At 45.5% G+C, this 22,500-nt stretch overlaps 2 protein-coding genes across 3 annotated transcripts in view; one reads left to right on the top strand and one right to left on the bottom strand.

Moving 5' to 3' along the window:
- Il16 (interleukin 16) overlaps positions 1-6,206 on the top strand; it is an 83,829-nt gene extending 77,623 nt beyond the window's left edge. For both annotated transcript variants that reach the window (XM_027407558.2, XM_027407559.2), the window contains 4 exons: positions 28-129; positions 2,346-2,604; positions 2,876-2,998; positions 5,845-6,206. In XM_027407558.2, coding sequence (XP_027263359.2) covers positions 28-129; positions 2,346-2,604; positions 2,876-2,998; positions 5,845-6,032 — 672 coding nt within the window. In that variant the 3' untranslated portion in view covers positions 6,033-6,206. The remainder of the gene's footprint in view (positions 1-27; positions 130-2,345; positions 2,605-2,875; positions 2,999-5,844) is intronic.
- A 3,085-nt stretch (positions 6,207-9,291) lies between these two features.
- On the bottom strand, positions 9,292-19,363 carry Stard5 (StAR related lipid transfer domain containing 5). Its single transcript, XM_027407560.2, has 6 exons — positions 19,265-19,363; positions 18,630-18,679; positions 18,156-18,288; positions 13,985-14,102; positions 13,131-13,224; positions 9,292-9,439 (listed from the first exon to the last, which is right to left on the bottom strand). The coding sequence occupies exons 1-6, from the start codon at positions 19,361-19,363 to the stop codon at positions 9,292-9,294; spliced, it is 642 nt and encodes a 213-aa protein (XP_027263361.1).
- Positions 19,364-22,500: the final 3,137 nt, after the last annotated feature.

The following is a 22,500-nucleotide window of genomic DNA, read 5'->3' on the forward strand; positions in this document are numbered from 1 at the left end:
TGTGAATGTATGTATTTTCATCCACAGCAACTAGACAGCATTCATGTCACCATCTTACACAAGGAAGAAGGCGCTGGCCTTGGGTTCAGCTTGGCAGGAGGGGCAGATCTAGAAAACAAGGTGATCACGGTGAGTTGCCCAGGAATCGGCATGCCAGAGGCAGAATGGATTGCTGGGGGTGCAAAGACTTGCCTGGAAGGGGGCTTGTGCTGAGAAACACTGGGCAGGGTAAGGACAGGGGTTTTAAAGGAAAGTCATTGGAACCGTTCTTCTACTATCTGATCCAGACTTAACTCTTCGACATTTTGTGCCTCTCAATGAAAAAGGTCCCTGTGCACCCTAAAGGGCCCCAGCACCCCAAAACAAACACTAATTACACATGGGGCATCAAAAAATAGTGTGTATATGTGTGATTACATGTGTACACATGCACACATGTATATGCATACACTCATTCTACACCAGAACATCCGAATGGAAAGTTTGCATGGTTTAAAGCCCTAATACCTATATTTTTGAAAATATGTGGAGGATGAATTAAAAATGGAGGCAATTGGGAAGATATTTTGGTCAACAAAAGCACTTGCCTTGCAAGCATGGGAAGCTAGGCTTGAGTCCCACAACTTGTGTTAAAGGATAGCTGGGAATGGAGGTGCATTTATAATTTCCGAGCTGGGGAAGCAAAGACAGGCAGATTCCCAGCTGGTTAGCTAGCCTACCCTACTTGGCAAATTCCAGGCTACTGAGAGACCCTGTCTTAAAAAACAACAAAGGAAATGATGCCTAATGTGTGACAGCCGAGGTTGTCCTATGGTCTCCACATGTGTGTGCACACATCATATGTTGCTGCAAAAGCACACAAATGTGCATACATGCGTGTGTGCATATACACAGTGAATTCAGGCCAACTATAGCAAAATACCACATAATTTCCTTTGGAGATGTAGATTGTGATGGTCACTAGGATTTTGGATAGGTACAATTTATAGCCACAGGGCATTTTTAAAAACTTGTCTAGGACTGTAGACTTTTTGCACTATGTATAAAGGAGCTCATGGAAGGCAAATCCTTACAAAGGAAGGGGCTGCCCTGATTCTGTCTATCTGTAGAATGAGAATGTTCAAGTGGACAGTTTGTGAAGTTGACTTGTTGGTTGGCTGAGCTCAGTGGGATCCAGCCAAAAGGTGGAAGTGATTACTGTGCTTGCACAGGCTACACACACCACAGTGTTCACACAAGTCTGCAGAACTTGTAGCAGCCTCCTGTTTTGCAGGACCCAGAGTCTGGACTAGCATGGAAAGGGCAGCAGATCTGTATTATAGGCATCTTTCCCTCTGGACCCATAGTTGATCCTGGCCTAGTTGATCTGAACAGCATGGGCTACTGTCCTCACCCACAGCCTCAGGTCACCAGTTGCTGACTGGGATATTCTCAGGCCCTCTGACTTCGTGATCCAGGCTGTGTGGCATGGAATCTGGGGCTCAAACTAAGGCTTCTAGGTATGGTGTCAAGGACCTTACCCCCTGAGCTGTCTTTCTTTCTGGCCATAAGATAGGGTTGTTGTTGTTTTTCCTACAGAAAGAGGAAAGGGACCAGCTAAAGAATGAGGATGTCTAGGCAGCCTAAGACAGTGCCTCAAGTACTTCCTATAGAAAATGAGACCTGAGTGCATCCCCAGAAGGGATAAGCTCTCCTTATGTGTTTGGGGAGTCACCATGTTATTACATTACTTACTCAAGAGAACCAAGATCAAACTGACATTGTAGGATTGCTAGCATCTTTAAACAATGAAAATTTTGGGAGATTTTGTTTAATGTGGTATCCCAAAATTTCTCTTTTCTTAGAAAATTGTTCTTGTAAACAACCCTCAATAAGCCATAGACTCAATTTTGTCAGGAAACCATTCTTAGAAATGTGATCCAGGGTAGATAAGGCAGAAGATGTTCCCTGGGAGTGAATGGGACTGGAGGATCAGTCAAGGGCATTGTGTGGGAAGAATGTTGAGGGCTCTCTGGCTATCACTGTTGGTTTCTGCCCTGACTAGAGAAGGAAAGGAAAGAATGCTGGCTCAGGCCTGTTGCTCTGCCTTGAGATATAATCAACATATGTTGTCTGTAGTGGTAAATTATTTATCATTTATTAAAGCCTGCCTGAGGATTCAAAAAGCATCTGACCCTCAGCTTGAACCCCAATATCTGTCTCTGGGTCTTTAATTTATCTTGTTACATTGTCTTTGGCTTAAACTCCTCTGGGGTTGGCTGGATACTTGGCTTGGAGTGCCCTGCTATCACAGATGGGAGCTGATTTGGGTGGTTTGGGGGTCCTAATTCCTCTGGCTTGTTTAGGTTCACAGAGTGTTTCCAAATGGCCTGGCTTCCCAGGAAGGCACAATTCAAAAAGGCAATGAGGTTCTTTCCATCAATGGCAAATCTCTCAAGGGGGCTACCCACAATGATGCCCTAGCTATCCTCCGCCAAGCTCGGGACCCAAGGCAAGCTGTGATTGTCACCAGGAAAGCAACTGTGGATGCCACTCATGACCTGAACTCCTCTACTGACTCTGCAGCATCATCTTCAGCAGCCAGTGACATTTCAGTAGAATCTAGTAAGTGTTCCCAGTGCAGTGGGATGGGGACTCACGTGCGGAAAGGCCCCACGTGAGCCCCATACTGACTGCCTTTGGCCATTTAGATCCATTGTTGGTGGCACTGTGTGGTAATGTGAAGCCCCAATACACCTTTCCAGCTTGCCTGGTGTGCTGCAGAGATGTGAGTCTGTGTTTCCGTGTGTGTGGTTAAATAGCTGATATCAACCTGGGCAGCTGGGCCTGAGAGAAGAGCAGAGCACTGACCAAGCCCATGTGCTTTTCTCTGCAGTGGAGGCCACTGTCTGCACAGTGACACTGGAGAAGACCTCTGCAGGGCTGGGCTTCAGCCTGGAGGGAGGAAAAGGCTCCCTGCATGGAGACAAGCCTCTCACCATTAACAGGATTTTCAAAGGTGGGCCCTTTTCCCCTCTATACCCTCTCCAGTTGTGGGCATGCAGCAAGCACTCAAAACCCAAAACTCCTGAGACCCTTCTGGGCCACTGTCGATTCCCACGCCCTTTGAGTCACGTGTTGACCCTATGCATTCAGTTCTGCTTTTCTCACCTTGTGCCCTTGCTCAGCCATGCCTTTACTTCTCTTTTTGCTGGGTCCTCTCACATGACTGAGTACTAGGCTTGTGTAATGAGTCTTTTTCTGTCCTGCTAGCCAGCTCCCAAATAATAACACAGAAACTTATTGCTAATTATGAAAGCTCGGCCTATAGCTTAGGCTTGTTCCTAACTAGCTCTTATAACTTAGATTAACCCACTTATATTAATCTACATTCTATCATGTGGTGTAACCTGTCTTCTATCTTGCACTTCCTGGTTTCTCTCCTGGGGTCTCCCCTGCACTTCAATGATCTCTCCCTACTTCCTCTCTCTTCCCAGAAGTCCAGCCTATACCTCCTGCCTAGCTATTGGCCATTCAGCTCTTTATTAAACCAATCACAGAAATACATTTTCACATAGTGAACAAACATCCCACAACAGGCTTGGTTCAGCTTGGCAGGACCAAGGACATGAAGAGGCAAGGAAGACTCTGGCTTGAAGCACAGAGTTGAGGGCTACCGAAAGATGCATTGAGAAAGATCAATACCATTTTCACACAGTGTACTCAAAAATAAATGTTAAACTTAAAAATTATACAGCTGTGATAGCACTCAGGTGAAGACAAGACACTCAGGTGTTCCAGATCATAGTGAGTAAAAGGTCAGCCTGGATTATATGAGTCTGTCTCCAACCAACCAACCAACCAACCAACCAACCAACCAACCAACCAACCCACAATGCATAAGATGCCAATGTTTTGAGTAAAACCAGAGGCTAGCACTTGTCTCACAGTCTGGCTAGCTTTACTCTAGTCCTGGATTCATTGGTTCTTGTGTTTATTTTCCAATTGATGTCTTATTCATTATGAATTGGGCTGCCAGACAATGTGACATGTTGGTTAGTTGGATATGGATTATTCCTGAGACAATTATGAACACCTTGTAGCTACCCTGCAAATCTACCTGCAACTTCTTGCCATTTCTTAGGTGGAAGCCTTGGGCAAGGGAACAAGGGATGTGGAGAAAGAAATGTTGGTTAGAAGCCAGGCTCTGGGTGTAGTCTCAGCCCTGTCTCTAACTTGCCAGGTGACCATACTTTACCTGTCTAGAGGTTCCTTATCCATAAGAAGAGGTAAAAAGTATGGGTGTGTATCTGGGAGCTTTTAGAACTGGGATCCAAAGGGCATCTCATCCCTAATACCTGTCCTCATGAGCCTTCATGGCTAGCTGATTTTAAATTCTGCAGCATTCATGAAAACCAGTGGGTAGACTGAGTCATACATGGTAATTAACTCCAAGTGTCCATGCTAACTGCAGCTCTGGGGAAATGCTTTCAGCTCTTGAGGGAGCCGAAGCTGAGAGACCTGGGTTCTAATGTTAATTTCGCCATGTCCAGTGGCAGGACCCTGGGCAAGTCACTTCATTATTCTGGGTCCACGAGTGTACATGGGAATGAGCCTCCAGCCACAGGAAGGTGTGGCACTATGGGATGTGGATGCCAGAGCCTGGAGGTCAAAGTTTAAACCTAGACCTAAAAACTGAGCCACTTTCAAGTTCTGAGTGAGGCTTTCCATCTTTGGTCTCTGCACCTGTAAAAAGGGAGTCTATTGGTGTGTACCCCAAGGTACATGAGTACAGAACATGTGGGTCAATGCCCATTGTGGTACTTGCTCAATATTCTATATTTTCATTATTATTCTATACTCTATATTCAATATTGGTAAAGGCCATGGTATCAGATAAATTCGGGAGGTTTCCCTTCAATATGAACAGTAAAAGAAGATGTCATGGTTTCTGTATGCATCTTTGATTGAGTGGGTGCTATGCAGGTCTTTCTGGGTGGACACAGAGTTCTCCCCCAGTCAAACAAGCCAAAAACCCTGTGAAGATTGCTTCACGAATGTTTCACTAACTCACACCCCTTCTCACCCATTGCTAATGATATTACCAGAAGAAGGGAGTCAGTATGAAGTAGGATAGATAAGGAGAGGACCCAGAGCTCCAGGGCTTCTCTAGAAATTGTAGAAGTGTCTAACTGGGCTCTGGCTTGGAACTGCTATTGATGAATACAAGATGTAGCCAGAGATAGGGGAAAATACTCATGCAAGGACAGACCCAGAAATACTTCTCAGTCCACTCAGTGTAGGGAGACACCGTAACCACGCCTTCTAAGGGCTGGCTACAGATGTGCCTGACCACGCCTGTCAAGGCGTGGTCAAGGTGAGGTCAGAGTAACGTGGCATCAGCTCTTAAGCAACCAGGAGCACATGGAACACTCTCTTCCCCTTCGGTTGCTCCTTCTCTCTGGCCTCCCTGCCTTGCTGCCCCTGGGCATGCTCTGGCTTGTGTTTGGCTGGTATTTATCTGAATAAAGGTATCTTGAATCTATAAGCTTTTTCCTTCAGCTCAGCCTAGCAAGAGTGCCACGTGCCTTTCTCCCTGCTTCTTAAACCCCTGTTACATACCTGTGACCAGGGTTTCTCCCTACCAACTGCCTGTCATCTCCTCACTTGAAAACAGAGCTGAGTCTTGGTTCCCAAACTCTGAACTACCTTGCTGTGAAATGCTTCACTTTAGAACCACAGACAGGCTCCCAGGGATGGGTGTGTGACCCACTTCTGGCTGTCCTGGTTCCTCAGAAAGTGCCTTTTATTCTTCCCGTTGTCTGTGAAGCCCAGAATCACCTGCCATGTTCTCCTTCTTTATAGGGACAGAACAGAGTGAGTCGGTCCAGCAAGGAGATGAAATCTTGCAGCTCGCTGGCACTGCCGTGCAAGGTCTTACTCGGTTTGAAGCCTGGAATGTCATCAAGGCATTGCCTGATGGGCCTGTCACTGTAGTCATAAGAAGGAAGGGCCTCCAATGCAAGCAGATGATAGCTTCTGGGGACCCCTAGACAAGATGCCGATGCTACGACAATGCAGGAGCATGAAGCTCCCATCACTGCCGATTCTCAGGGTCTCTGCTGCCCACCTCACCCAGGCTGGGGAAAGCCCAGGTGTGCTTCTGGTAGCTGCTGCTCAGGTTTGGACTTTCTGGGACACTACCCACCAAGAGGGTTATTCTAAATGGCAGGACAGAGTCACACAGAAGTGGCTGATACAACTTGCAGACTGTATATAGACAGCTTAGTGATACTATTCTGGTGCCAAAATAAATTGGGTGTATTGCAGTTTTCTATGAAACCCATGTCCTGATTTGAACATTACCCAGGTACTATGAAAGCCACCCCATGGCAGCAAGTTTTGTCTTATGAATCTGCAGGATAGGCAGGACTTGGAGCTCCTTTTGGCCCCACTAAGCATCATCTACAGCAACTCAAGGTTGGGCTGGGGTCCTAGGAAGGGTCACTGCTTGTATCTCTGGTTGCTGGTTCTGAGTGATAACTAAGTGGTCTTTTCATGGCTTGGGCTTCTGTGCTGTGATGCCAGGCTGCCTGGTACACATACCATAGCCAGACAGGAGCTGCATCTATTTAAATGTTCTACCTTCAAAGACTCATAGCATTGCTTGCATTGTATTCTCACTGACAGCAGGCAAAACCTGCCTGGACTCAAGGAAAGGGTATTATGTTGTCAGGAACATTTTTGTAAGATGCAACCAGTCATGAAAAACACTTTCAAACAAGCAAAAGACTATTTGGTTAGGTTGAGAAGTGATCCTAGAAAGGGTGGAACCAGGAGATAGAGGAGTGCGCTGTGAGTTAAGGTGTAGACAGATGTGTTCACAGGATGAACCAGAATGGATATGGGTGTAAAATGTAAAATACAAATTTCTACCGATGTCCCATCTGTCACATGTCAGGCATTCTGCTTGATGTTAAATGACAGTCATGTGTAATTACCACCACTTCAACAATGGTGGTCCTGTGCTGGTGTATTGGAAGGTACTAAGCCTCAGGACAATGAATGGCTTGTCTGGCTGGGATATGGTGGGCAGAGATTGTCATTCCTTCTGTGACCTGGTAGACATAAGCAGGCCCAGGAGAGTTATAACAGCACACTAGGAAAGACACCCTCTCAGCCAGTTCTCAGCATGTGCAGGACCAATAGAATATTTGCTTCGGTCACCTTTGAATATCTGATAGCCAAGCTCGGGACAACTCAATGTGAATCTTGATGATCCATAGCAAGTATGGGTTAGTAGGTTTGGGCCAGGGGTTCAGCTCCTCATCCCCACTCCTCTGAAATAAGGATGACATTGAAGGCCTGGCAAGTGTCACAGGCAAAACACCAGAGTCCATATATTTCAGGGCACTGCAATGGGAGCTTGCCAATGTAACCTGCTGGCCTCTCCAGAATTTGAAGTGGACTCAGAAGCCCCCACTGTGCTCTTCTCTTCATGCAAAGCCCTCCAGTGACTCTTGTATAGCTCAGTCTCACCTACTCTGAGCATGCTTCTCCAGCCCACTTGGAATTACATCCTGTAGCAGTCAAAAGTAGATGAAAAATTCAGGATACCATTCCTAGCAGCCTTTGATAACTATTAGAAGTTATATTTGATCTAACAATAAAAGATGTGGGGCTGGGGAGATAGCTGTCAGGAAAGGGCTTAAAAGCCAATCAAGCATGGTGACTCAAATTTCATCCCCAGAGACCAGAAAAACAAAAACAAATAAAACCAAACAACCAAATAGACAAATGGAAACAAAAGAACCAGGCATGGTGACATTCACTTGTAATCCCAGACCCGGAGAAGCAGAAAGACACAGCTTCCTAGAACTCGCTGGGCATCCAGCCTAGCCTATTAGGTGACTTTCAGTCCAATTAGAAAGTCTGTCTCAAAAAACAAGGTGGATCACCTTCAAAAGAACGGTAAAGCAAGCAGGCTTAACACAGAGGAGACAAAACCAGAGAGAGACAACAGGAGATCAACAGTTAGTATCCAAACTCCAGGGAACAAAGCAGCAGCAGGAAATCCAGACAGATCTAGACAGAGTGTGGGAATGTCTGAACCAGCCTCATCAAAATGCAAATGTGTCCAAATGAGCCCTTTGACTAGACTTCCTTCCTCCCTCGAAATGATGTGAGAAACAAATAAAGGAAGAGTAGAGGAATTATTAAAAGCTACTAAAAGACTGTGAGGGGCACCATATCTCTGAAGAGTCTTTAAGCAATCACAATGTCAGCCAACAGAGATCTCTCCTTTCTTCACTTGAAAGGCAGAAACCTACATGTATTTGAAAAGAAAGGAGACAGCATTTGTCCCTACTGGAATGGCCAGTATTGTGGCAATTGCTAGATAACTGTAGGCTTGTGTAGTCCCACAGCACAGGAGACTTATTCTTCCTTCCTTCCTAATGGCAGCAAGGCCTGATGGATCCAGAAAACCAGAGCACTCTTGCCTCACCCCCATGACTGAGGACAGAGTCAGGTATATGCCAGGGGGCTCTTCTACCCAGAGTCCTCCATGCACACAGGAGTAGCTGGCCCTACTCGGAATCACTCACACAGGACACAAGAACTCCCACTCCTTCCCAAAGATATAATTTGGCCCGGGGCAGATTCAAGCTGGTTTCATGGGGACATGAACATTAACTCATGAAGGGACAAACAGATAGAAAAGACAATTCTGATGGAAGATACAACAAACATTAGGTAGAAAGTGTTTTTCCTTAAGGCTCAGTCTGTGCTTTAAAATATATTTTCCAAGTTTATGTCTTTGTAAGGAGGGGAAAGTCTTGTGTTAAAAATTTGTATATAAAATTTATCACAAAATGAACACAGGAGTCTGGTACAAAAGTCTGGGTGCTCCAGATGCCCGAGGAAGCAGGACTTAGTGACCAGGATAGACAATGATTCTCTAAGACCAGCAGAGAGACAAGGTGTCTGACAGCAACGCACAGGACCCTGGACCACAAGGAACCAAAGGGTGTTTGAGCTATGTCTTTGTAAAGTGGCCATAGCAGGACCTGTCCTGCCAAGTGTGTGTGTGTGTGTGTGTGTGTGTGTGTACCACTGCAAACTGATGGACAGCTTCTTCCACACCAAGCCCAAGAGGAAGGAGAGGTGTGTGTGGGGATGCTATCCTAGGCTGGCTCCCCAAGACTTCCTGTTCACTAGGGCATCTCAAACAGCCACAGTAGCTCTTCTGTGTTCTTTGAGGCACAACAGCTGGAGCTCCTGAAGGGCATTTCTTTCCAATAGGCGACTGTATCAGTGATGGAACTTCCTCACTGCCTTCTGAAGGTTGGGGTAGAACTCAGCCATGCTGCGAGGGAAGAAGGAGTCTACCACACTCTGAGGGAGGTAGCCACTCAGGTCTGTCTGGAAGAATGTGACCAGCTTGGTTTTGTTAGGCTCCCTGAGAAAGAAACAGCAGTGGTGGGTTAGATATGTACCCCAGAAGTATCTAGCCCAGAGCCATGACCAGCAGAAGCAGCCCAGACACCGTGTTCATTTCTACTCCTGCTCCAGACTCAGTACCCAGGGTTCCTCTCAACCTTGTTCTGGATAATAATGTATCTTTTAGGAGACACACTGCCCAGCCCACTGCAAACACATTGGGGGGCTGATGCCATGCCCTGGGTGGGTGTGCAGATGTTCCTTGTGACTATTAACAGCTGTGTTTTTGATGGCTGGCGACTTCTGGGACATCCTGGCCCTTTCCAGGTCAGCAAGGTTAAAACTCCTTCCATGCAATGATTTCTATGAACACACAGTGGAGTTTTTAGCCTATGTGACTTGTGACCCCACAGCACACTCTGTCACAGATGTGTTTATTATGTCTGACATGAAAGAAATTGGAGAAACTGGAAAAGATTGCCATTCTTCTCAGTTTTTATTTAGAAAAGCTGATTTTTCTTTTAAAAAATTGCTACTTAGCATGCAATTCATTTACTACTATTTTATGAACAGATTTTTTTTTAGATTGCTCAATATTAATTCAAAACATACTACATAATGGTAACTATAATTTCTATGGACTGGAGTCTTGGGAAATCCTCAATCATATTTTAGGGGGAAAATGGAACCTTAAATTCAGATTTTGAGCTGTGTTTTAGAGACCTGAGGGCTAATTTCTACATGTGTGTGGAGACTTTGGCAAGGGGTGGCAGACGCCCAAATGCAGGGTTCCATCTACTGGTGAAGTAGCAACAATGATTAGGTTAATCCAGAAGCTAAAATCAGATTCCACACAAAAGAGGAAGTAGTGCATGACCAAAGAGGAACCTGGAGGGGTCCTCATGGTCACAAACTCTGCAGTGGCCAGGTTTGGAGAAAGCATGTGGCATCCCTTCCCTCCCCCACCATGTGGCATTTTATCTGAATGATACTATCCACAACTTTGGTCTCATCAGAAAAACCACACAACATTGCACCTCAGAGGTTCTCTGACGTGGAACTTGTGGTATTCAAGACTCTACAGCCCCTCCCACACTGCAGCTGTACTGAGGCCTCAAGAGGACAGGGCAAGCGGATGAGCAATGTAGGAGTACCTGGACTGCTCTAGAATGGCAATTCTTTACCCTTGTTGGGGGGCGCTCTGGGGGCAGGGCTCCCTTTGGATCTCAAATTCTCAGCTGTCAGATTCCATCTTCTCCCTCCTTTGCCACCTCCTACCAATTCTGGGGCCCTTTCTCTGTGTGTGGCCTTCCCCCTGCCCCCAGCTCAGGCCACCCTCATCATCACTCTTCTGTGTTCTCTTTGGAAACTTGAACAGGTAAGTAAGAAATCTGAGTTACTGACCACATTTCTCTCAGGGGAGCCCTGGGCTTGATAGGGCAGCATCTCAGGAGAGGCAGCTACAAGGGGAGAGACCCATGGGGTAAGCCAAAGTGGCTAAAAGGGGGCCCAGGGGCATCACAGCTGTTATCACAGGGGGAGCCAGGAGTTTGTACTGACAACACATGTGGAGCACGAAGAATGTTCCCTGCATGCACAGTAGGGTGTACCACAAATGCAGCTCCAATGCTGCCTCCTCCAAACACAGCCCTGCCCTCCAAGACAGCTTTCCCTCTATCACAGATAGTCTGAGCCCAGCCACCTCCATCTCGGGCCAGGATATAGCCTCGCTCCCCAGTGAGGCCTCTTGCTTTGATTCACGGCTCCATCTACTCTGGGCACATCAGAGAAGCCTACACTGAAGTCCTGCTGTGGCTGCTCAGACCATTCTAAAGCTCCAGGTTACTCAGACAACAGTGTCTGGCAGGGTCTGGCCCTGTTTCCTCAATGACTGTACTTTCTGGCTCTTCCCTGATCCAACTCAGTGGCTTCCTTCCAGTTTCCCTTTACCCACACCTGCTTCCACCCAGAGGGACCTTGCACATGCATGGGCCACTGTGATCTGAGAGGCTCCTATCAGGGAGGTGTTTGCTGACCTCCTGGGTGACTCACTTCCACCCTACCCAAGGTCCATTCATCACCCTTTAGTTTTCTACACAGCACTTAATATGTAGTAATTCCTAGTGTACATATAGCACAATTACTTTCATTTGTGCCTTGTTTGTCTTCTGCCCCATCAGAATTAAGCCTTCAGAGAACAGATTTTTTTTTTTAACACAGAAAAAAAAAAAAAACCCTACACAGTCACTATGGAAGACAGATGGCTGGGTTTAAGCTGTGGCTTTATCACTTTCTGGCTTGTGATCTTGGGCTAGTTATATAATCTCTTCATCCTACCCACTCCCTATATAGGACCTGGGCGGTCACCATTGTTACATGACCTAAAGCTTGCATACTGAGTATTCCCTAAGCCATCCCTGAGATTCGGCCTCAAGGAGAAAAGGCTCTGCTCTAGACACTGCTGCAATATGCCTGGCAAGCTGGAAAGGAATCGAAGGTCTCAGCACCTGTCTGCTGGGAAGAGAGGAAGGAAAGTGGTCAACAGTAGTTTCCTAGGCCCAAGCCAGAGACTCTGGTCTCCTCAGTACTGGGGCAAAAGCTGTGTGCATGTCTGCATGTTGCAGCATGGCTTTACTACTGTCAAACTCAAAATTGTAACATTTAAGAACATGGAAGAGGGGGGAGGAAGCTATGAGAGTGAGAAGGGAAGAAAAGGAAGGATGCAGAGGTCATGAGGAAGCAGAAAGGTGTAGATTAGAAGAAAGGACATATGATAGAATTTTAGATGGAGGGGTGGTAGGGGAGGAAGGAAGGGAGAAGGGAACTGGGATTGTCATGTAATTCAATCTTGTTTGTAATTCAAATATATAAAAAATAAAAAAACTAAAAAAAAAAAAACAAAAAAAAAAAAAGAAAAGCCTTCCAAGAGATGTTTGGAGAGCCAGCTTAGTAGACACAGTGTTCCATGGGGGTGTTCTGTCTGGGTTTTAGTAATATCCTAAGCACAGAGTGCCTCCTGGGACTGCGTGGGGAAGCCCACGCCTTCCCCTCTGGCTGTCTGCAGGAAACAAAGGGCCACAGCAGCAGGTGCAATCCCTCTCCTTGTTAACTTGGCTAGTGCTCATAATAAACCCATCACCTTCAGGTAACTCATTATCTAGAGAGCTCCTGGCAAGATTCTGGCAGTGTCTGTAAGTCTATTCAGGGCTCCCCAGCTCCTTTCTAGAACCGGGTCACAACATGGTCATGGAACTTTCCATTTCTTGTAAAGTAGGAGTGGTCATTAGGTACAACATAGGGTGGGAATTTGTTCCTTGTAGCCACTCCAGTCTGGTGGGTGTCCTCAGAGAGTACAGAAGATCCAGAGCTCAGGCACTGCACTGTCGTCCTAGCCGTTGACTACAGACACATCTCCCATCTAAGCCTCAGTTTCCTTATTTGCTTAATGTCTCTGGGTCTTTTGCCTGACCTGTCCTGAAGTGATGGAGAGAGGAATTCTTGCATCAAAATTAATCTGAGTAACACTTCCTTACAGCTTTCCCAGAAGCCACCTACAATGGTACATCGAGTCTCTGGGTACCTGTGTGTGAACAGGGCATTTTGTAACATGGATATTATCTTTGTGGGTTACAATCAAAGTGCCTGTTTTCTGAGTTCACAGAGGTGCTACGGTTATGTCTGGGACAAAGTCCTCCACCCACTTTCCTTACCCTGGCAGAGGTTCACAGAAGCACCCACATGGATGGTTAAATCCTCGCACAAAACCTGGCTTTGGAGGACACAATGGATGTTCCACGTGGGTAGCTGGAAGACATGAGGTCAGACAGCAGGGTCACCACCACCAGCACTGAAGATCCCCCATCTGCACAGGCCTAATGATCAAAGTCCAGCAGGTCAGCAAAGCGTTCAGCTCTGCTACCTGTCAACTTCCTTTTGCTTACATCCAGTTCACACACACACACATGCATTCTCCACCCCCGCCCCCCCCACAAATACACATAAACAAGCATGCTCAGGTACATGCAAACACATGCATTCACTCCCACACAGTTTCCTCCAACCCTTTAAGAATTTCAGAAGAAAAAACATTCCAGAATATAAGGCTCAGGGTAGGAGGAGAAAGATTCTTCTCTCAATTTTCAGTCCACAGAAGCGAGGATGTGTCTCCCATCTTCCTCAGAGGAAGATGCAGAGGAATCACGGGGCTGTGTTCCCACAGGGCACGAATGGGCAGAAAGCAACCACATGATTAGGATGCTCCTATGGACTCAACACACTGACATACAAAGAGGTTATTTGCAATCGTCATGTTGATGGCATGAACTCTGAGCACAGCAAGAATAAAAACAGTGCTGACAAAATCTGGGGCTTAATAAAGCCCAGGCATTAGGTCTCCCCATTTCAGTCCCTCTGGTACAAAATCTTCTCAACTCTACAAGGGGGGAAAGACGGAATGCATGAGGTAGCTGATGGTTCCCAATCACCCAGCTGTTCTCGAAGATCTAGGGGTGCATAAGACATAGCCTGTATCTAGGGCAGCTAGTAGACACATACCATCACTTACCATTGGAACTGATGGTGCCATCCTCATATTTCTTCACCAACACCAAGTCCACAAAGTCCCTGGGAGAAATCAGCTTCATGGCAGCTGAGGGTGTGGAGGTTCTGCTCACACACAGCACCTGCCGAAACAAAGCAGGCTCAGATCTACTGAAGACAAGTTCATCTCATGCACAGCAGTGTGGCAAGCTGCAAGCAGGAGAACCCAAAGGAAGCCCGGGGGTGGGGGGGACTTGGGCACTTTCCAGTGGGTGCACTGAGGCCAAATGACTTCATCTCCATGTCTTTAAAAAAAAACACTTGAGAACAGTCTGTGTCTCCCCTACCCATCTAGTATCATCCTAGATGCATTGCCCAGGATACAATCCCTTGTGGTGCTAACAATCTGCAAGAATGCTGACTGCAATATTTTGGTCATGGTGCCCCACATTGAGCTCAGAATGCCAGTTTCCCCTAAGCATAGTCTAAAAAACAAGTCCATTTCTGAATTCCCATGTCTTCTAGCAGGTATGGTAGAAGTCATCATCATTTTCTACAAGGGTAACATCTGCTTCTGATTCCATCTGGAGCCCAAGAGAAGAATACTAAAGACATACTAATACTAAAGAATACTAAATACTAAAGAATACTGTTTTTAAGAATACTAAAGACAGAGTCACTTGTTACAGACACAAGTTCACTCCAGGTTCAGTCTCATCCATACATCCTTTACCCATTATCTATTAAGAATTAGGATGCTTGTGAGCTGTCCAAATCACACTGACGAGTGCCACCTGAAAGGAAGGGTCTTTCTCCCTTATCAGCACTGTTTCTCCTAATGAACAAGGGTTTCTCTGTTTTTTGGGATGCCTACATTTGTCAGCAGCTTGTGCTTTCTCTCCTGTGTCTCGTGTCTGCTGAAGGTTGTGTGTCTCTGGCAACAAGCCAAATCTTTCCAGGGACACATGAATTAATGAGAACAAAGAGTTCCCACACATCTCATGCAGAGACGAAAAATACTTTTTTCTCTTTGTGTTTAGCCATTCTTCAAATTTCCAAATGTAATCATGTTACCTAAATAAATTACACTCATACCCCAGTCAGTTAATTTTTTTAAGTCTTGTGATCAAAAGAAATACATAATTAAAAAAGTCTTTTTCCCCAATATACATGAATATCTCTAATAATATTGGGTGATGTCCAAGGAAACATATGCATTATGTGAAGATAAAATGGAGTGTGATGCTGGGCCTGGTGGCATGAGCATGCAGTCTTAGTACTTGGTAGGCAGAGGCGGGTGGATCTCTGTGAGCTCACTGTCAGCCTGATCTATATATGGAGTTCCAGGCGCACTAGGGCTATATAAAGAGACCCTGTCTTAAAACAAACAAACAAACAAACAAACAAAAACATCAGTAGGCTGTGCTGTGTGAAATGCAGTTCAAGGAAAATAATTGCACTCTGATTCAGAAACATTTACTTCTTATTGTTGGTGGCTTCTTTGTTTATTGAATTGAAATGCAAACCTGCCTAGCCTGGAGCTCCTAAATAGTCTGGTTATCCCCAACCCTGTGATCTTCATGCCTCCACCTCCTGGCTGCTGGGATTACAGGTATGAGCCATTTTAAAAATGGGACATAATAAATAAAACCCAATATTATTTAGGCAGAACTAAATGCCATTGCTTTGTTCAAAACTAACAAACAGTACATCTCAAAAAATCTAGGCTTCACACTTTATGAAAATTAAGCTGAACTGAATGTTAGATAATGACATGTGTTGGGATGAGACATAATTTTTCAAAAATCTGTTAGAGGAAACACAAGCCAAAAGTTTGGAGATTCATGGACCAGAAGGCTGATTGGGCTCAGGCAGGCGATTTGAGGCTGCTGGGACTGACACTGGCCCAGTCAGCGTTCAGAGAAATGGATGCACCAGGGTGAGGGTCTCTGTGTTGTCTGCAGCATCAGTCTCATACAGGGAAACAGACACAGCCAGGGATAAGCCAGGGTCCCCAGAAAAGCCAGAAAGCCCCACTAGCACCAACCATTCAACCATGCTGGAGGACTGATAAAGAAGGCAAGAGAAACAAAGAATTCCTCACAGGTGAGTGCCAGGTGTGCTGGGAACACGTGGTGCCTAGAAAGCAGCACTGGAGAAAAATGTCCCCCAGGGGAGGAGCAGAGAGATATAAATCAGAATGGGAGCTGAGGTGAAGGTGGAAGAGTTCCCTTTGAGAGGTGGCACTGTAGCAATAGAGGGCCAGCTCCTGCTTGGCTCCTTTACCTGTGTGCACCTGGCAATTTCTCTTTACCTCAGGATAGGGAGCTTGTAGCCAAGAATAGAACATCCAATTCCTGCCTTGACAGTATAGATGGGTCAGTCATTATTACGGCTGCTCAGCCTATGGCTTTCCTAGCTTTACATTCTTTTAGTCCCACCAATCACTGGACTGAGACTGAGAAGTGCAAATGTGCTCAAGAAATAGAGCCACTTTTGAATTCCAAAAGATGGTGTGCAGTGCTATGGGGATGGCTTAGTAGGTAAAGTGGTTGCTGTGCAAGTATGAGGACTGGAACTTAGATTCCTTAGAACCTACTACATACAAGCTGGTAGTTCTGGCTATAATCCCAGAAAGGAGGTAGAGGTGGGGAATCTCTGGAGCAAGCTGGCTAGAACTGCAAGTTCTAGATTCAGCAAGAGATTCTGCCTCAATACATAAAGTGGAGAATGACTATATGAGACACTTCTTGGGGCTCCATACACACACACACACACACACACACACACACACACACACACACACACACGAACATGCATAATATACATATACACAAACATATATCAAGTCCTTCTGTTACAGCATTTGCATGGTTAACCAAGGTTTGTTCAACTTGGCCCATTTGTGCATAATAATTTGTACTCCCTCTTTGCATTCTTTTCTTTTCTTGTGCTGGTTCCACTTAATCCAGACCAAGAAAATCATATCTATTTAACTATTAGAGATGAAAAATTAAAGAGAGAGGAAGAATCACTTGTCATAAATTAAAGGCAAATTGCATGCAAAATTGCTCAAGTCTTGATTCCCAGCCCAGGCCCCCTATTGGTCTCATAGGACAGCATGAGTTAAAGAGTGTCAAAGGCACACTAGTGCCTGAGATCCACGCTCCTCTTTCCGGTATCAGAGGGATGAAAGAAGGGTTGGAAGAGCACCAGCCACGCTGTGTGTTTCGATTCCATCTTGGACTGACAAGGACATCAGATTACCTTTCTTCCCAGGGACTTCTGCCCCAGCCTTCAGACAAGTCTGACATAAACTCCCACAGACAACAAATGGAACTGAAATGAGGTCAGCACAAAGATACCTGGCTCCATAGCTCGGCCCGCTGCAAAACACCGAGGTTTCACAATGCTACCTGCTTATGTCAGCATCAGACAGTGCCAGAGAGGTCCCGGGCAGCAACACTAAGATGCCATCCAAACCACACAGCTCAGCCTCCCCAGAGTTGCTCCTGCACGTGTTCTCACTGTGATTTTCTATTCTTCTGAGCTTCAAGATCTTAAAGTTACAGATGACACCAGGGCAGGTTCATCAAGATTGCAGCTGTCTGTTGCAACAGCCCCTAGCTCACGTGGCTATTTAAATTTACATATAAATTTGTTAAATAAATAATTCATTTCCTCAGACCAGCCACCTCTTCATGCTCCATGGCCCCATGGGAACTTGAGGCTTCCATTCTAGACAGGACAGTTGCAGAACAATGCTGCCATATAGCAAGGCTTTCGGCTGGGTGGAGCTGGGCTGTGGGGCACACACTTTTCTAAAAGAGGCAATGCAATCCAGAAGTGAATACTTGCAGTGGTCCTACTGTGGGCAAAGGCTCTGTGAAAAGACAAGGCTTCAAACTATATCTAAATCCAGGCCTGCCTTGGTGTTGGGGGAGCCTGGGACTTGATCTAGGATTCCTCATCTATAGCTCCCTGGCTCTGCTGGGGGTTTCTGGCCTCTCAAAGTCACACTGTTTCCAGAGGGTCAAGTGCAGGGTACTTGACTGGGATGGAGTGCAGGGTACTCCTCTTGCCTATGGGTGTTATAGATCCCACTTCAGAGGACATGGCGTCAGGGTACTGCAGCAGGACAAGACACTATAAGTAATAGGCAAGATATTATAGATAACACAGGCAGAGAAACTTACATCCGTGATGCTTTGAACAATTTCAAAACTGGTCACATTGTCATCCCACTTCTCCCGGAGGCCTCCAGCAACTGGCTTTATGCAATCCCACACCTCTTCTGGTGTCCCACACAGAATGCCTTCCCCTCGGTACCTGGAACATAGAGAGGGATTTGACCCAAAGCACGAATTACACTTGCTTATTTTAGGATTTTTACCTCAAGTCTATTACATGTCTGTCCTAGTTCTAGAGCTGGCTGATGGAAAAGGAACTAAAATATGCTAGCCCATCTCCTCTCCATCCTGCATAAACAGTACTAAGCCCTCATAGAAGACAGCTTGCTAGAAACCATTCAAAACACAAGCCAGTGCTTTTTTTGAAGAAGACTGGGGATCACAGAGGGCCAGGGTGGGTTGGAACCTTTCATGAGGCAACCCCAGAGAAACCAGGAAGGGAGCTGAGGCTCTGACAAGCTTTGTTAGAGGTACACTTACAGATGCCCTGGAAACTCCTCAGATGGCCTCCAGGAAACTGAAACTCCATTCTGTCAAAAGGCACAGAATCATAGAATTTTAGAGCTCAGAGACAAGATCTTAAGACAAGGTTCTTCAAGGTCACCCAACCCTTTCCTGGCATAGCTGGGATTCATCATGGACGTAGCTGCCCCCACAGCAGGTGATGAGCAAAGATATCCTGGCTGACTGGCTCCAAGAGCTGTGGGAGCTTCTCCAACCGCCTTAAACGCCACCTAGAACTTTTGTTTCCTTAAGTAATTTAGGAATATTTGTTTTAAAAAAAATCAAAAGCGTCAAGGAAGAAAACTTTGCCTGACACTCTCTGGGAGACAGGATTCTATTACAATGAACAGAGGAAAGACTTGGTACCTGGAGTTTCAGGTCCAATCCTAACCTCATACCAGTCAGGTGACCTTGAGTGTGTTCTTATTGAAAGCGGTAGGGATCTCCAGGAGTCCCAGAGAGCAGTCACTCTGGGTGGAATAGCTCTCTCAATCCACCTCCGAGGTCTGGGGTGCAGAAAATCACAGGGAGAGGAGAAGCCTGGGGGATTGGAGGGATCCAGCTCCCAGGAGCCGTCTCCAGACCCCTTTCCCGCTCAGTCCCTCACTCACGCCTTCCCGGCACTTTTTCCAGCCTGACTCGTCCCGCCGGTACCGGAGCACCTTCTCCGCCACTGCCTCACTCTCTTGCGTAGCCCATGACACGTCCATTGCACAGGCGTGAGGGTCTCAGCTGTGCAGCACCGGTTCTACTAGGCGGAAAACCCGGCCTTGGGCGGAGCCTGGAGCCCCGCCCCTAGGCTCCTCCTCCCTCTCAGAATTGGTCTTTGCTCTCAGACAATTCCGCCCCCCTAGAAATGGGCAGATCTGGAGGTGGAGGCCAGCCCTGCACTACGCGTCATCTCTGGGCGGGTCTCAGGAAGCCTGAATTGCATCTGTGGGCTGTGGGTGGGGCCAGGAACCACTCATAGGCTGTAGTATGGAGTGGTGTTTTTTCCTTGGTGCTCAGAGGCTTTAGGGCCCCCAGTGAAACCGTGCAGTTTTCATAGCAAACAACTCCCCAGGGGGATTCTGCTGGGCGGCCCTGGGGATGTGGAGGTGGTTGGCGGTAGGCAGGAGGGGGACCCACCTATGACTGTTCAGGAGGCCTGCGCAGGGATGTCTGCCTCTGATAGTAGAGACTGAAGCCTGTGGAAGTGCCATGATTCCCATCTTTTGGCCTTGACTAGCTGGTGCCTTGGTTGAGTAGAGGAAGAGAGAACTTCGAAAGGATGGGGAAAAGGCTAAAACCAATGTCGGATCTATTTAGTTCCAGATACCTTAGGGAGCTCTAAGTAGACACATATATCCAAAAGACAGTACATGTGTTGGCACCAGGGGGAGACCCTGGCTTTCCCTTAAGAGTTCATCCACATTCGGGAGATGGAAGCAGGAAGATCACAGATTAAATGTCAGCCTGGGCAATTTAATGAGACCCTCATCTCAAAGTAGAAAGAGATCTGGCGACAAAGTGCAGTGGTAGCAGGAAACCTAGCATGTGCTAGGACTTGAGTGCAATTCCAGAATCATTAAATAAATTAGCAGATGAGAGTATTATCAGTAACTTCTGGACATAGAGGTAGTGAGGCCAGTGGGAAAGTGGGAACACCGTCCCTCTATAACAGCGGCCCAGGTTTGCTCCCCTTCAAGCCTATCTCCAAGGGATTGCTTGAAACCTGTGCACTGTTTTCTTCAAAGGCTAGTTAGTATAGGTAGTTGCGTGCCTTGAAAGTCCCTTTTGGAAGGTGTGAGGGACTGTTTTTCTGGATGAGGAATCCAGGGTCCTTGAGGGCCAGATCCAGTACTGAATGTGTGGGTTTGGGCAGGTAGGTCCCTTAACATCTTTAAACAGCAATTTACTGTGAGGTGAGATATTATAATAATGAGAATCTCTCCCCATGCTACCGTGAAGAACACATGGTAGAACACATGTGCATTATTCTAGGAGTTATAAAATAGATGGCTCCCTTTGTTGTGCTTTGAAAATGAAACATATAAAATCATAAAAGAGAATAATGGGAGATAAAATTGAGATACATTTGAACTAAAAGTAAGTTGTTTGGCTGTTAAAAAATGGCTTTAACCCACTGAGAAATGTCAAGCAAACTTAACACAAAAAGAAATCATCATACATGGAAAGATGCTTTGTGACAAAATAGATGACCAAGACACAAAAGATACGGAACCCTGGTTTATAAACTAAATAAGGAGACCCATCTAGTGGACAAACAAGGACAAGATTTGTTAGTACCCTGTGTTAGTAACAGTAAGGGAAAGAGTGTTTTTCCTCACTATAAAGTGCAAGTGTACAACATTTTGCAAACAAAGCAATGACACATATTAACAGTTGTCTGTACTTCCTCTTTAGCCCAACAACCTCACCTGCACAGAGGCATGGAAGATTGCTCTTGTAATGGAAACAAACCTATTTGTCAATGCATTAGGCAAAGTTACAAGAGACCCATTATGTGGGGTATTGTGTAACCATTAAACTCATATAACACAGCTGATGGAACTGCCTGGTGCCATGCCGGATTGCTCAAGAGTGAGTGTAACAACATGGTTTGACAGGACGCAGCCCTTCTCATCAACAGCCATTTGCTGTTTGGAGGATATGGATAAAGTTTAAAGTTTAAAGTTTAACTGAATATAACGTAAATTTTTATCTTTCTCCAAATGTGATCTCTGTTTAAGAACCTATAGGGAAAGATGGTCTCACATTACATCACATAAACAAGTCAAAATGGTAACAAGTTGAATGGTAACAGTGTTATAAATACAAAGGCCTGTGCTTAGAACCAAACATGTAGCACATGCCTGTATTCTCAATGCTCAGGAGGCAGAGGAAGGAGGATTACCCAATTCTGATGCTAGCTTGGAATACATATAGAGTTCTAGGCTAGGCAGAGCTGCAGAGTGTGACCCTACAGAAAGCAAGCAAGCAAGCAAGCAAACAAGCTAGCTAGCAAGCTTTTGGACAGGTGAGTACAACTCAGCCATGCAATATTTGCATACCATGATCAAGATCTTGAATTGCATTTTCAGTGCTAAAAAAACAAACAAACAAAAAAACCCCAAAAAACATGAAAGTAATAAAAAAGTTAAAGCCAGTACTCATCAGATCGCTCAATTCACACATAGTGTTGGCAAGCGTAAAGCATTATTAGCAAATGAGTAGCCATTCCAGACCTTAAAATTTTCTCTTTTTTTCATTTGAAAAGTAAAATAAGTAATAGTACTAGTAGTTGAAGCAAAGGTCAAATGGCTTAACAGTGAATAGTAATGAGAATGGTATTTGATGTGCAGTAAACATTTGTACACTATACCATATCTATGTTCAACTAAGCATATTTATGTCTTGAGTAAAAAAGAAGTATGTGTGCACGTGTATATGTGTGTATATACATGCACATGTGTTTGAGTTTGCAATATATATATATATATATATATATATATATATATATATATCTGTGTACCACATGAGGATGCCTAGGTTAATCATAGGCAGTACATACAACAGTGGTTCACCCAGTGACATTGTAGACCTCTTTCTCTTCATATGAATGCACACAATGACAAAATCACTTCATGACACTTCTCTCAGGACAGTTATCTTCCATGAAACACTGCATACTAAGGGTGTTTATATGTTTCAGGGCTCAGAATGTTCCAGTCTAGTAAGGTGTGATCTTAGAACAGTGCAGAGTCAACCAGACACTTCCTTTAGGTTTTATATTATCATATGCTGCCTCATTAGTTCATTTACTAAATGATGGTTTTAATTTTAAATGTCTGTCTTAGGGTTTTTA

Source organism: Cricetulus griseus, chromosome 3, assembly GCF_003668045.3.
Source record: "Cricetulus griseus strain 17A/GY chromosome 3, alternate assembly CriGri-PICRH-1.0, whole genome shotgun sequence".
Classification (NCBI taxonomy): Eukaryota; Metazoa; Chordata; class Mammalia; order Rodentia; family Cricetidae; genus Cricetulus; species Cricetulus griseus.

Excerpts from the sequence above, each read along its gene's own strand:
- Stard5 (XM_027407560.2), bottom strand. The coding sequence starts at position 19,363 with ATGGACGTGTCATGGGCTACGCAAGAGAGTGAGGCAGTGGCGGAGAAG. Across the intron at positions 14,103-18,155 it reads TTGTTCAAAGCATCACGGAT|GTGCTGTGTGTGAGCAGAAC; the intron begins GTAAGTTTCTCT and ends TTGTTTCGGCAG. Across the intron at positions 13,225-13,984 it reads TGGCACCATCAGTTCCAATG|CTACCCACGTGGAACATCCA; the intron begins GTAAGTGATGGT and ends CATGTCTTCCAG.